The sequence below is a fragment of the Salvelinus fontinalis genome, chromosome 7 (genome assembly GCF_029448725.1).
Source record: "Salvelinus fontinalis isolate EN_2023a chromosome 7, ASM2944872v1, whole genome shotgun sequence".
Classification (NCBI taxonomy): domain Eukaryota; kingdom Metazoa; phylum Chordata; class Actinopteri; order Salmoniformes; family Salmonidae; genus Salvelinus; species Salvelinus fontinalis.
Window position 1 is genome coordinate 29,706,658 of NC_074671.1, and position 13,256 is coordinate 29,719,913.

General features: G+C 43.5%; 1 protein-coding gene across 4 annotated transcripts in view; it reads left to right on the top strand.

Annotated features, from left to right (window-relative positions):
• The window catches only part of LOC129859362 (arf-GAP with SH3 domain, ANK repeat and PH domain-containing protein 1-like), a 69,538-nt gene that overhangs the window by 15,782 nt on the left and 40,500 nt on the right, over nt 1-13,256 (top strand). For all 4 annotated transcript variants that reach the window (XM_055929058.1, XM_055929061.1, XM_055929060.1 and 1 more), the window contains exons 2-3: nt 10,432-10,504; nt 11,406-11,551. In XM_055929058.1, coding sequence (XP_055785033.1) covers nt 10,432-10,504; nt 11,406-11,551 — 219 coding nt within the window. The remainder of the gene's footprint in view (nt 1-10,431; nt 10,505-11,405; nt 11,552-13,256) is intronic.

Consider the following 13,256-nt stretch of genomic DNA (forward strand, 5'->3'; position numbering starts at 1 on the left):
TTTTCTGTGTGACATTGTCTGACCTTTGGAAATGTTAAATCCTCTTATTTAAATCTTCCTGACTGGGAGCGTTCAGGCTTCCCCCAGCTCCAGGCCAGAGAAAGGGATGTTCACTTGTGTCCTGCCAATGGAAACTGTTCTCCGCCCTTCCTGTTAGAATCGCGCCCCATTTTCTGACAAAATGCAATGGGGAAGACGACGTTCAGTTCTAGAGGCATATGCTCTTGTCAAAGTCAAACCACTCTTTGGCGTCTTAATGATTGACTTACTGAAGCTTGCTCGAGCCACGCTGTCTTTACCCTGGTCTTAGCAAACAGTGGCTATAGGGACGCTGCCAATAGCTGGACTCGCATCCAAATGGACTCTGCAGCAGTCTGCCGGTTTGACTTCCACTCAACACATACGTGCTCGCTGTGAGGCATGATGACACATTTCACCTGTGTCATCAGTTTTGTACTTGGCTCGCCTTCAATATGTATCGGTCTTTCGATTTTCTGTGTCCTGTGCTTGTGTGATCACATTTGAGTGCATAGAGGTGAAGTTCTAAAATTAAGGTCTCAAAGTAAGGGGAAGTTAAAGGGAAAATCCACTCAAAAACTATATTTTTATTGTCCACTGTCCATTTTACATCATGATGGTGGCACTTTGCTTCTTGAAAGTCCAATATCTTGAGAACTTGACCGCTGACATGCAAAACATTTTGGGACTGTACCAACAGTTTACTAATGAAAGAAATACCGAAATATTTTTATTTAAGGTCCAAGGACTTCATGTATAGTTTAGTTTATTAGGATTCCCATTAGCTACTGCACATGCGGCAGCTACTCTTCCTGGGGTCCACATAAAACGTACAAATACATGACAAAGTACAGAACAGTAATAGACAAGAACAACATAAGATATTACATTATATATTTTTTTTTAAATAAAAAGGAAATAAGAGTTACAGTGCATTTTGAAAGTAGTCAGACCCCTTGTATTGTTCCACATTTTGTTGTGTTACAGCCTTATTCTAAAATGAATTAAGTAAAAACATGTCCTCATCAATCTACACACAATACCCCATAATGACATCACAATACCCCATGATGAGAAAGCAAAACAGGTTTTTAGAAATGTTGTCAAATTTATTTCAAATAAAAAACAGAAATACCTTATTTACATGTATTCAGGCCCTTTGCTATGAGACTTGAAATTGAGCTCAGGTGCATCCTGTTTCCATTAATCATCCTTGAGATGTTTCTACAACTTCATTGGAGTCCACCTGTGGTAAATTCAATTGATTGGACAGGATTTGGAAAGGCACACACCTGTCTATATAAGGTCCGACAGTTGACAGTGCATGTCAGAGCAAAAACCAAGCCATGAGGTCGAAGGAATTGTCCGTAGAGGTCAGAGACAAGATTATGTCAAGGCACAGATCTAGGGTAGGGTACCAAAACATTTCTGCAGCATTGAAGGTCCCCAAGGACACAGTGGCCTCCATCATTCTTAAATGGCAGAAGTTTGTAACCACCAAGACTCTTCTTAGAGCTGGCACCTGGCCAAACTGAGCAATTGGGGGAGAAGGGCCTTGGTCAGGGAGGTGACCAAGAACCTGATGATCACTCTGACAGAGCCCCAGAGTTCCTTTGTGGAGATGGGAGAACCTTCCAGAAGAACAACCATCTCTGCAGCACTCCACCAATCAGGCCTTTATGGTAGTGGCCAGACGGAAGCCACTCCTCAGTAAAAGGCACATGACATCCCACTTGGAGTTTGCCAAAAGGCACGTAAAAGACTCTCAGACCATGAGAAACAAGATTCTCTGGTCTGATGAAACCAAGATTGAACTCTTTGGCCTGAATGCCAAGTGTCACATCTGGAGGAAACCTGGCACCATCCCTATGGCGAAGCATGGTGGTGGCAGCATCATGCTGTGGGAATGTTTTTCAGCAGCAGGGACTGGGATACTAGTCAGAGGGAAAAATACAATTTCATACAAAAATTTAAAAGGCTGTAACATAACTAAATGTGGAAATGTCAAGGCGTCTGAATACTTTCCAACTGCACTTTTTATGTTACAGACTTGTTCTAAAATCGATTAAATCGCTTTTTCCCTTTTGACTAGTCTCACAGTCCCTCTCACAGTCCCTGCTACTGAAAAACAGGTGTATCACACAAAACCACAACAAACATGATGTGTATCACATTTACATAAGTATTCAGACCCTTTCAGAGGGGTTTGGTTAAATGCGGAAGACACATTTCAGTTGAATGCATTCAGTTGTACAACTGACTAGGTATCCCCCTTTCCCTTTCCTTTCCCTTTACTCAGTACTTTGATGAGGAAAACATTTATGTAATCAATTTTAGAATAAGGCTGTAAAGTAACAAAATGTGGAACAAGTCAAGGGGCCTGAATACTTTCCAAGTATTTCCAAACATTCAATTTCTATATTTACATACTTTAAGATTTAATCAATATACAAAAACAGTGCTTCTACACCTGCATTGATTGCTGTTTGGGGTTTTAGGCTGGGTTTCTGTACCTCACTTTGAGATATCAGCTGATGTACGAAGGGCTATATAAATACATTTGATTTGATTTGATATATGAAAGACACCAAGAGACAACAAAAATACTATTTATACACGATTTATATATACAGTTGAAGTCAGAAGTTACACCTTAGCCAAATACATTTCAACTCAGTTTTTCATTTAATCCTAGTAACAATTCCCTGTCTTAGGTTATTTAGGATCACCACTTTATTTTAAGAATGTGAAATGTTAGAATAATAGTAAAGAGAATGATTTATTTCAGCTTTTATTTCTTTCATCATATTCCCAGTGGGTCAGAAGTTTACATACACTCAATTAGTATTTGGTAGCGTTGCCTTTAAATTGTTTAACTTGGGTCAAATGTCGTTTCGGGTAGCCTTCCACAAGCTTCCCACAATAAGTTGGGTGAATTCTGGCCCATTCCTCCTGACAGAGCTGGTGTAATTGAGTCAGGTTTGTAGGCCTCCTTGCTCGCACACGCTTTTTCAGTTCTACCCACACATTTTCTATAGTATTGAGGTCAGGGCTTTGTGATGGCCACTCCAATACCTTGACTTTGTTGTCCTTAAGCCATTTTGCCACAACTTTGGAAGTATGCTTGAGGTCATTGTCCATTTGGAAGACCCATTTGCGACCAAGTTTTAACTTCCTGACTGATGTCTTGAGATGTTGCTTCAATATATCCACATCATTTTCCGTCCTCATGATGCCATCTATTTTGTGAAGTGCACCAGTCCCTCCTGCAGGAAAGCATCCCCACAACATGATGCTGCCATCCCCGTGCTTCACGGTTGGGATGGAGTTCTTCGGCTTCAAGCCTCCCCCTTTTTCATCCAAACATAACATTATGGCCAAACAGTTCTATTTTTGTTTCCTCAGACCAGTGGACATTTCTCCAAAAAGTACCATCTTTGTCCCCATGTGCAGTTGCAAACCGTAGTCTGGCTTTTTTATGGCGGTTTTGGCCCAGTGGCTTTTTCCTTGCTAAGCTGCCTTTCAGGTTATGTTGATATATGACTCGTTTTACTGTGGATATAGATACTTTTGTACCTGTTCCCTCCAGCATCTTCACAAGGTCCTTTGCTGTTGTTCTGGGATTGATTTGCGCTTTTCACACCAAAGTACATTCATTTCTAGGAGACAGAGTGCGTCTCATTCCTGAGCGGTATGACGGCTGCGTGGTCCCATAGTGTTTATACTTGCATACTATTGTTTGTACAGATGAACGTTTGGAAATTGCTCCCAAGGATGTTAAGCAAAGAGGCACTGAGCTTGAAGGTAGGCCTTGAAATACATCCACAGGTACACCTCCAAATGACTCAAATTATGTCAATTAGCCTATCAGAAGCTTCTAAAGCCATGACATCATTTTCTGGAATTTTCCAAGCAGTTTAAAGGCACAGTCAACTTAGTGTATGTAAACTTCTGACCCACTGGAATTGTGATACTGTGAATTTTAAGTGAAATAATTTGTCTGTAAACAATTGTTGGAAAAATTACTTGTGTCGTGCACAAAGTAGATGTCCTAACCGACTTGCCAAAACTATAGTTTGATAATAAGAACTTTGTGGAGTGGTTGAAAAACGAGTTTTAATGACTCCAACCTAAGTGTATGTAAACTTCCGACTTCAACTGCACATATTCATATTCTTATACATTAGATCTTTGGATCTTTTTTTTATTTTTTGTATAATTTTTTTTTTAAGGCTAAAGTTTTTTGCCTGAGTAATCTCTGGTGGCAGAGCATTCCACGATGGCATGGCTCTATACATAACTGAGCGACGCATTAAATCTGTTTTTGGTTTGTGTACCATGAAGAGACCCATAGTGGCGTGTCTGGTGTGGAATGTATGTCTGTTTGAAGTGAATGCAAATAGATTATACAAGTGTTGTGGCATGGGTAACAGGTGCACTATCTCACTTTAGTAATTGGGTGCTCTGCCATATATGACAATTATGACTTTAAATGAAATTCCAAGTTCGACTGGGACTTAATTTGAAGGTAACACAAGTGGTGAGACATTTTCAACACACAAGTGTTTCTTAAAAATAAGTGTTCAATTTCCCCTCAACCCTCAACCATGAAAGACTGCCATCCATGTTGTCGATGTTAGTTCTGTGTGTGCAGTTAAGGGCAAGGTGTGCTGCTTTGTTTTGAGCCAGCTGCAGTTTTGCTGGGGTTTTCTTTGCTGCACCTGACCGCATTACCGGACAGTAATCAAGATGGGATGAGATCAAAGCCTAGTATAGTTGATCTTTGTGTCCAAAACGCAGAACATCTTTTTATAACAGACACACCTCTCTCCATCTTGAACATGATAACTGACCGTCCAATGTTACTCCTGGGAGTTCAACTTCTTCAACTTGATCAACGGTCACACCCTTTATGCACGGCTCCAGTTGAGGTTAAGGTCTAAGAGAAGGCTCTGTACCGAATAAAATGCTTTTGGTTTTAGATGTATTCAAGACCCGTTTATTGTTAATTACCCATTCCGACACTGACGGTAACTCCTTGCTAAGAGTCTCAGTGAACTCACGCTGGCTGTAGGTGCTGATGTCTGGAGTGTTCAGTCATCAGCATACATAATAATTTAAGCTTCTTGTGAGACAAGTGGCAAATCATTTGTAAAGTACAGTGTTGGGCCGCCACCTTGAAGCCAATTAGCAGATGCTCATATCCAGAGCGACTTACAGGAGCAATTAGTGTTAAGTGCCTTGCTCAAGGGCAAATTGACAGATTTTTCACCTGGTCAGCTAAGGGATTCCAACCAGAGACTGGCCCAACCTGCCGGCCAAGCAGTCTGTCATGACCCGATCACTGAGCCTGAGAAAGAGAACAGTACACTGGCAGATCTGATTCTCACGGCTGGCTGGCTGGCTGGCTGACTGGCTGGCTGGCTGGCTGGCTGGCTGGCTGGCTGGCTGGCTGACTGACTGGCTGGCTGGCTGGCTGGCTGGCTGGCTGGCAGGCAGGCAGATAACTGGTTAGACTAGAGAAACTTCCCAGAATCTACTGAATGAAGAATGTTGAGCTGATGTGCGAGGCAGCTCAATCCCATCTCCATGGCAATTGCACTACTGTCTGTGCACGTGTGACTGATCTTGGACCTCTGGGAAAAGGAGGGAGTTGAGGTTAAAGGGAGACACACTTATGAACTGAGATACATTTATCGTCCACAAATTTCACAGTAAATTAACAGAAAGATCCCATGTGTGTTTTTTTTCTTCTCAAAGAAAACATGTGTTTTTAAGTTGTCAGTGAAATACCATGGTGTTAAAACCAATGTTCCCTTTTTTTCAGCACTGAGCAAATTTCTGGTCTGCTGAGAGCTAACTTGAATGTTGTGAAAATCTGTGCAACCTCCAGCTTATGTTTACTGTGAACACCGAGGGTGTAAGTTACAATTAAGTTACAGTTTTAACAGTGGCCAAGTAGTCTACTGTGGCTATTTGATCATAATATAGGCCTACCAGAGTGGCCTACCATTAAAAATAATGAAGAAAATACATCCCATAACATTATGACATGGAAATAGCTGTTCTATCATCCAACCTACAGTAGCAGACAATGTGTGTGGTGTTCAATGTAGCCTACATGCCATGAGACGTATAAAAAGCAAACATACAGGGCTTGACATTAACCTGTTTATCCACTTGTCTTTCAGACAAGAAGGTGACTGAACATGTTGTCGTGTTTTTTGATGCAAGTAACCACTTTACAAAATAAAATGCATTATTATTCCCATACCATTATTATTCCCATACTTTCCACCTATTTGCTGCTTAGCTTATTCAAGCATGTCTCAAAATACAACACTGCCCCTCTAAGACCAAAAAATACTCTTTACCTGACTCACTTTTCAAAGATGTCTAGAAATGTACACGTTTTGTGCTCTTGTAGGAAGCAATCACATTGCTGACTACAAATTATTTTTAATTGGGCTACTAACTCACTAACTAGCAAAGGATATGAACAAAATGTGCACACGTGTCTACATGCAGCTCTCGCTTTGATCTCAAAACAAGTGTATCTACTCACGACCGCTCATGTTGTAAACACAGTCCAGTTCAAAGTGAATGGCACATATCCATATATGGCAACAGTCTATTTGCATAAAGGCCTACTGAAGCTCTGATTGGTTATGCCGCACCGGTCTGTGTCGAGTACGGGCTGAGTCGTGAGTGTCAATGAAATAGAATCCTACTCCGATGCCTTTTGCCTACAACAGAAAATCTTGCATAGTTTGTATTTTCTCCGGTATGTTGCATTGAAAGTGGCTAATATTGCATTGGTTCGATCACAATTCCCACAGTAAAGGGAAACGTTGATAGCGTTACCTAAAGGGGAAAACTCCAGAAAGTTGAGTGAAGTTCAATCTCGTGCTTCTCTGTGCAGGCTGATATTTCTTCTACGCAGCAGTCCCGGGGGAGCTGCACGCCTGCTCATGTGCGCCACTTAGAGGGAACATTGGTCATAACTAAGAGAGAGACCAGACCAGGACATGGTGGCTGCTCAGTGACAGTCAGGCCTGCTGCTTCCTGTTTCCTGTGGAAGGAGGGCTGGAGGGGAAATGCCAGGTCTGCTCTGCACTGGGAGGATAAGGCAGGAACTCCAGGAAGTGTTGGAGCTGCAGCATATCTACCCTTCCGTGTCCCATCACGCTCAGCCACAGTGACCAGTGACCAGTGTCCTTCACCTCTGATCTCTCCCTGCTGGGTCCTTGACCTCTTTGGGTTGGGTTCTTGTCCTACTGGCGCTTTAACAGCACGCTGACACTGACTTGTGGGATTTCACTGCAGCACAAAATGAGCTTTCGTGGTCATAGGCGTTTCACAGGGGAATCTGCACAGGAACATGTACTTTGAGCTGCTGTAGGATCCCTTTTAGAAAATGAGGTATAATACATCTCGATCCTCCAACTCTTGTTTTGAGTTGAGTATTCAGATCTAGAGCTGCACTCATTGGCCCACACACTCACCAATCACACTAGGCTGTGTCAGAGCTTAACATTGGCCGTTGGTCGATCAGAACAAAGCATTGACTATATTGAATAGTTTGCAGGCTTTGTGAGGCATTCTTGCAAGAGTTGAGATGCATTCTTACTGGTTGCCAGGGGGTGCAGAGAACTCTGTGCCAAGTGAGCTGTGTTCCATTTAACTATTTTGTCCCTTGGAGACTGAGCTGAATGCTAAAAGCCAAATCTACTTCCCTCCTACACATCTAGCGTTTCTCCTCTTTGACACTTGCTCGCATATTTTACAGCAAACCTACAAATGTGGAATGCGAATGTGTGGATATCGGTCGTGAATTGTCCTGAAAGCGTCTCAAAGTCTGTACTGCTGTGATGAATATGTAGGCCTAGCTATTTTGAATGGCAGTAATGTCACTGATGATTGACCTTGTTCAGTCGTAACTGAAATCCATACGGCCGACACATACTGTATGTCGCTTCATCGTCAATTATAAATGGCATCAATGTACACTGTGGTTCACTCTGTGGGAAAACTGATGCTGGTGCTTTAGGACAAATGCCTCTAAAAACCCTAATCCTGCAGTCGCAAGGACCCTGGGTACTCAACACACACATCATCCGACATCCCTGCCCCTGTAACGTCAAGTCGACGTAGCATGTTCCGTATTAATCTAAAATCCTGTTCATATCAAAGCGGAATATTTAATTAGGACAAAGCAGACACAGAGAGGATTATGGGTGAACTTTGGCAGGGGTGCCAGCTGCTCCTCGCTCTCTCTGTCTCTCTCTGTCTCTCTCTCTCTCTCTCTCTCTCTCTCTCTCTGTCTGTCTGTGTACCTCTCTCTCTCTCTCTCTCTCTCTCTCTCTCTCTCTCTCTCTCTCTCTCTCTCTCTCTCTCTTCTCTCTCTCTCTATAACACCATTAGAGAGGCAGTCTGCCTGCTGCTGCCCGCCTTGCCTTTGTTCTCCTTCCGGAGAAGTCATCTCACTCTACTGCCTCACTGAATAATCATTCATGGATTAGGGTATCAGGGGGTCCACCATGGTGTCTCTGACCTTGTCGGTGTCCTTGGTCTGCAGTATTATTATGATTGAGTATTTCTCTAAGAGGAAGAGAGACTTAGGGATAAACAGGTTGTTTGCTAGATTGTAGACAATGTAGTACTGCGAGAGCCAAAGAAATGTGTTGGATAGTATAGGCTCAGATTTATGAAAGAGGTGTTGATTGTACCAATATCACTCTCTACAATGTTTCCTTCTTCGTGCATACACATCACACACTCATTTTACATTCTAGTCTAGATAGGACCACACTGAACGTTAAGATCACTTACTGTAGGTGAGTATTTGTATGTAGGCAATGGTATATGCACTTGCGCCAGGTCGGGCTCCTGTATTAGAAAGAGAGAGAGAGAGATCAAAGCACAGTGCCCTGGGAGAGAGGGCCCCAGGGCCATGGACTGCTGTAGCCGTAATTGGGGAAGAGCCACGTTAAACTGTCCGGGAGCCAACTGAGGCCGGGCTTAATTAAAATGCATGAAATTTAATGAGCTCCACCAACGTTGTAGCGTGCCTTCCCTCCGGTCCTAAAGTAGGGTATTTATGTTGGTGTTTATCTTCTCCATAAGTGAATGTGGCAATGCAATGGTTCTGTGAGTTTCCGTTTTAATGAGTGAAATATGGATCGTTTTTTACCTCAGAGAAAGAGGAAAGCATAAATATACCTTAATTTACTGTGGATCAGGAATAATTTAAAATCCACATGTACAGTATGTGAAAATGAAACATTTGGAATCTGAAGATAGAATACCGTAAGCGCTTTCATTGATGATCTGTGTGTGTGTGTGTGTGTGTGTGTGTGTGTGTGTGTGTGTGTGTGTGTGTGTGTGTGTGTGTGTGTGTGTGTGTGTGTGTGTGTGTGTGTGTGTGTGTGTGTGTGTGTGTGTGTGTGATGCTATCAAATCCTTTTAAACTGAGCATTTGTTTTAGCAGATCCAACCTCCCAGTCAATTAATCTGGCTCTATGGCGAATGATACAGAAATTCCTGCATCGAAAAAACACAATTCACTCAACATTCGCTCCTCACGGAGATTCTGCACATAATTCTTCTCAGAGATTTTGATAACAAACACATTTCCATGTAGGCGTTAGTAGTGCTGTGAGCCGAGAACAGAGTTTCAGAGTAGCTTTGCCCTCAGCAGCGATAAAAGCATGACATCAGCGTTCTCTTAATTGCACGCTCTGTGCGGTGAGAGGATCTGGAGGTCGGTATCGCAGGCTGCCTCCCGAATGCGCCCTATTTCCTATACTGTATAGTGCCCTACGTCTGACCAGGGCCCATAGGAGTCCGGTCAAAGTTGTGCACTATGAAGGGAATGGGCTGCCATTTGGGACGCAGCACAGGCCAGGCAGCACTAAACACAACATGGCCGCCCGGCTGTAAACAAACATCTGCCTTTGATTCAATCACTGCGCTAGTACAGATCATAATCAAGGAAATATGTAAATGAGTGCTAGAAACTTCATTACTCAAGGTACAGCAGAGCTTTTTGGGGGTTTCCCTTGTGAAACACAGAAGAGTGGAGAAGAGATGCATTGTAAGACACAGCAGCTCCACCTCGGGCAGTACCGTCCTAATGATGCTACTGAATCTAAACGTTTGGAATTCCGTTGGCCATTTTGAATGCCATATTTAGGTCAACTAGTGCTTTTTTAGCATTTGGTACGTTGTTATGCCTGTTTTTATGCAAGCACTGTAAATAGCTCATAGGGGTTCAGTGCGTTAGCCTCATACTCCGAAATTACTAACATTTACAGTATAACAATGTTGTTCTCTTTTGGTTACAAAAGTCCAGTCTGTGATGCTACTTTAAGTCCTTAACAACCCTCTCTCTCGCTCGTTATGTGTTCACAGGCTTTGGATCAGGACAGGACTGCACTGCAGAAGGTGAAGAAATCGGTCAAGGCGATCTACAGCTCAGGCCAAGGTAAGAGAAAGCTCTCCCTCAGTTTTCTAGGCTCGTTAACCAGAGGGTTACCGGTTCCAATCCCAGAGAGGATTTTGAGGAAGGATGTGCTTGTGAAAGACATTGAAAAGCTATTATCTATAAATAGACTGGTCTGGGTGAGTAATTATGCCCTCTTATGAATCTCAATATTTCAGAGTTTCAAGCTTCTATCCACAGTCAGTTCATTTGTAGGTTGTTAGGGCCTTGAATAGGGGGTTTCTGGACCTCTTCTCACCTGACCTCTCTCTCAGGTCTCCTGTCGGAGACTGGATACAGTTCAAACCCAGTCACTGTCCAGATGCTCGGTTTCTGCCTTGTGCCTTAATGATAAGTACAGATTGGTGTTACTGTTTGAATGATGGGGAAAGCAGCAATGATGGGAAAAGCAGACTTGCACACACAAGGCCCTGAGAAACACAGACCCTGATGGAGCTGTACTCTTAAAACGACGCATGGGAGTCTGACCCCATTGCGTCATGCATCAATACATTTTTCCTAATGAAATGGCAGTCTACCAATGCTCCTCTGCAACCCATTCACCTACACCCAGTTAACATGATTCACCCCTACATGTTAATCCTGACAGTCTGACAGTCTGATTTAAATGGCAAAAGTGGTTTGACGGCACGCGGAGCTGTTGCATTTGTAACCAGATGGCCAATGTCAACCTTTCCATGCTTGACCAGGATCACCACTCTGTGGGTGTTTCCCAAATGGCACCCTATTCCCTATGCAGTGCACTACGTTTGACCTGAGCATTATGGGCCCTGATCAAAAGTTGTGCTCTATAAAGGGAATTAGGGGACGTTAGAGCCTTGCACCACCACCCTTGTTGTTGAACCAAATGCTAACCCTGGTTTTCTCCCTCTGTCTCCACTAGACCACGTCCAGAACGAGGAGAACTATGCCCAGGCTCTGGATAAGTTTGGCAGCAACTTCATCAGCCAAGAAAACCCTGACCTGGGAACAGCTTTCGTCAAGTTCTCCACCCTGACCAAGGAGCTGTCAACCCTGCTCAAGAACCTGGTGAGATGCATAGGACTGACGGACCCGTCGTTATTGCCCGGTGAATTCCACAATGTTCACAACGTATTCCTTTGAAGGAGGGCGCCAACGTTTATGTTTATCTTGGGTAGCAGGCGTGACTTGGGCTTGTGCGACTTGCTTGTCTTCATTGGAGAGGCGTCTACAAACCGTTTTTGAATCGGCCCCATCTTATCAAGTTACTCCTTCTAAGTAAAAGACACCCCCCCCCCCTGACTAAAGCGTCATTGCGATCATCCCAATATGGCTGACTGCTGCTGGATCTAGCCTTTAGCTTGTCTGCTCTTATCGCTCTGCCATTGATTTCCCCTGACGTTTCTGTTGAAAAAACGAGTGCTGTTGGAATTCTGTGTGTGTGAGTGGTTGTTGTTGGAAGAAGCTGCTGTGTCCCCTGCTCTCTTCTTGTGTGTCTGGCAGTGAGATTAGACTCCCTAAATACACTGAACCGCTGCAGACTACTGTGTGCGTGTGTGTGTGTGTGTGTGTGTGTGTGTGTGTGTGTGTGTGTGTGTGTGTGTGTGTGTGTGTGTGTGTGTGTGTGTGTGTGTGTGTGTGTGTGTGTGTGTGTGTGTGTGTGTGTGTGTGTGTGTGTGTGTGTGTGAGCTCTCCTGGAACCCTCTTATTAAATCAGCCACTTGTTGGCACTGCCTGGGGAGGTTGAATACATATTGCCTGTAATCGTGTTGAAAGGACAAGCCACTCTCGACATCCCTTATAGTGATGCAAAGTCAAAAATGTATTGTTCTCTCTCCCTTCCTCTCTCCCCGTCTCTCGCTTTATCATACAGACACACTTATGTGGATGAGATATTTCGAAGACATACATTTGCCTTTATACGTTCTCGCGTATCAGCCATTTAGTGTATGTGTGTGGTCTAGGTAGGTCTAAATCCTTGCTGACTTAGAACACCTGCGAGCAAGGCCACCAACATGCACGACCAAGCACAGATGCCCACTGATCTATTTTCAGACACAGTTGTCATTTCAGTGTTTATTAAATATATCCTTCGGTTTCCATAACTGACGCCCAAGTTGGGCTGGTGGTCAGTGTGCACTGCTGTTGGTCAGAGTCTTGATGTTGGTAACTCCCCCACAGGAACCTGTCACGGAATTATACATTATCATTGGTTATCTACAGAGGTTAAAGGTCATTGGAGCAGCCAGCAGTTGACATTGCTATTAGTCTGGCAGACATTTCTCTCTCTCTCGATCTCTCTCTCTCGATCTCTCTCTCTCTCTCTCTCTATGTAGTTTATGGAGTGAACTGTTCGTATGCTGGCACTAGTTTGTGGTATTTACCACCCTTAAAATAGGTGCCTCTCTCTGGAGTGCAGTGTGAGAGGAAGGAGACCACCCTGTTGGTCTGTAAAAGTAGTGAGCAGTAGGCAGACAGACCGAGGCCAGCTCTAATACTGGAGCAGCGGCCATTAAGTAGGTGATTGATTTGGACATTGGGCCTTTGCAACAGAGGCACTTAAGTGGACATTAAGTGATGTTTGTTTCCATGACCAGAGCCACGGATCTCAATGGAACTTGGCCCTGGCCATCACAGACCCAAATGGAATAAATGCTCAGGAATAATTACCGGCATTAATCTATTTGGTTAGAGTAAGCAAATGACTTTGGCTGATTCCTAAATAGCTAATAGCTTAGCACATTTTAAGAGTCGAAAATGCTTTCAGTGGTTC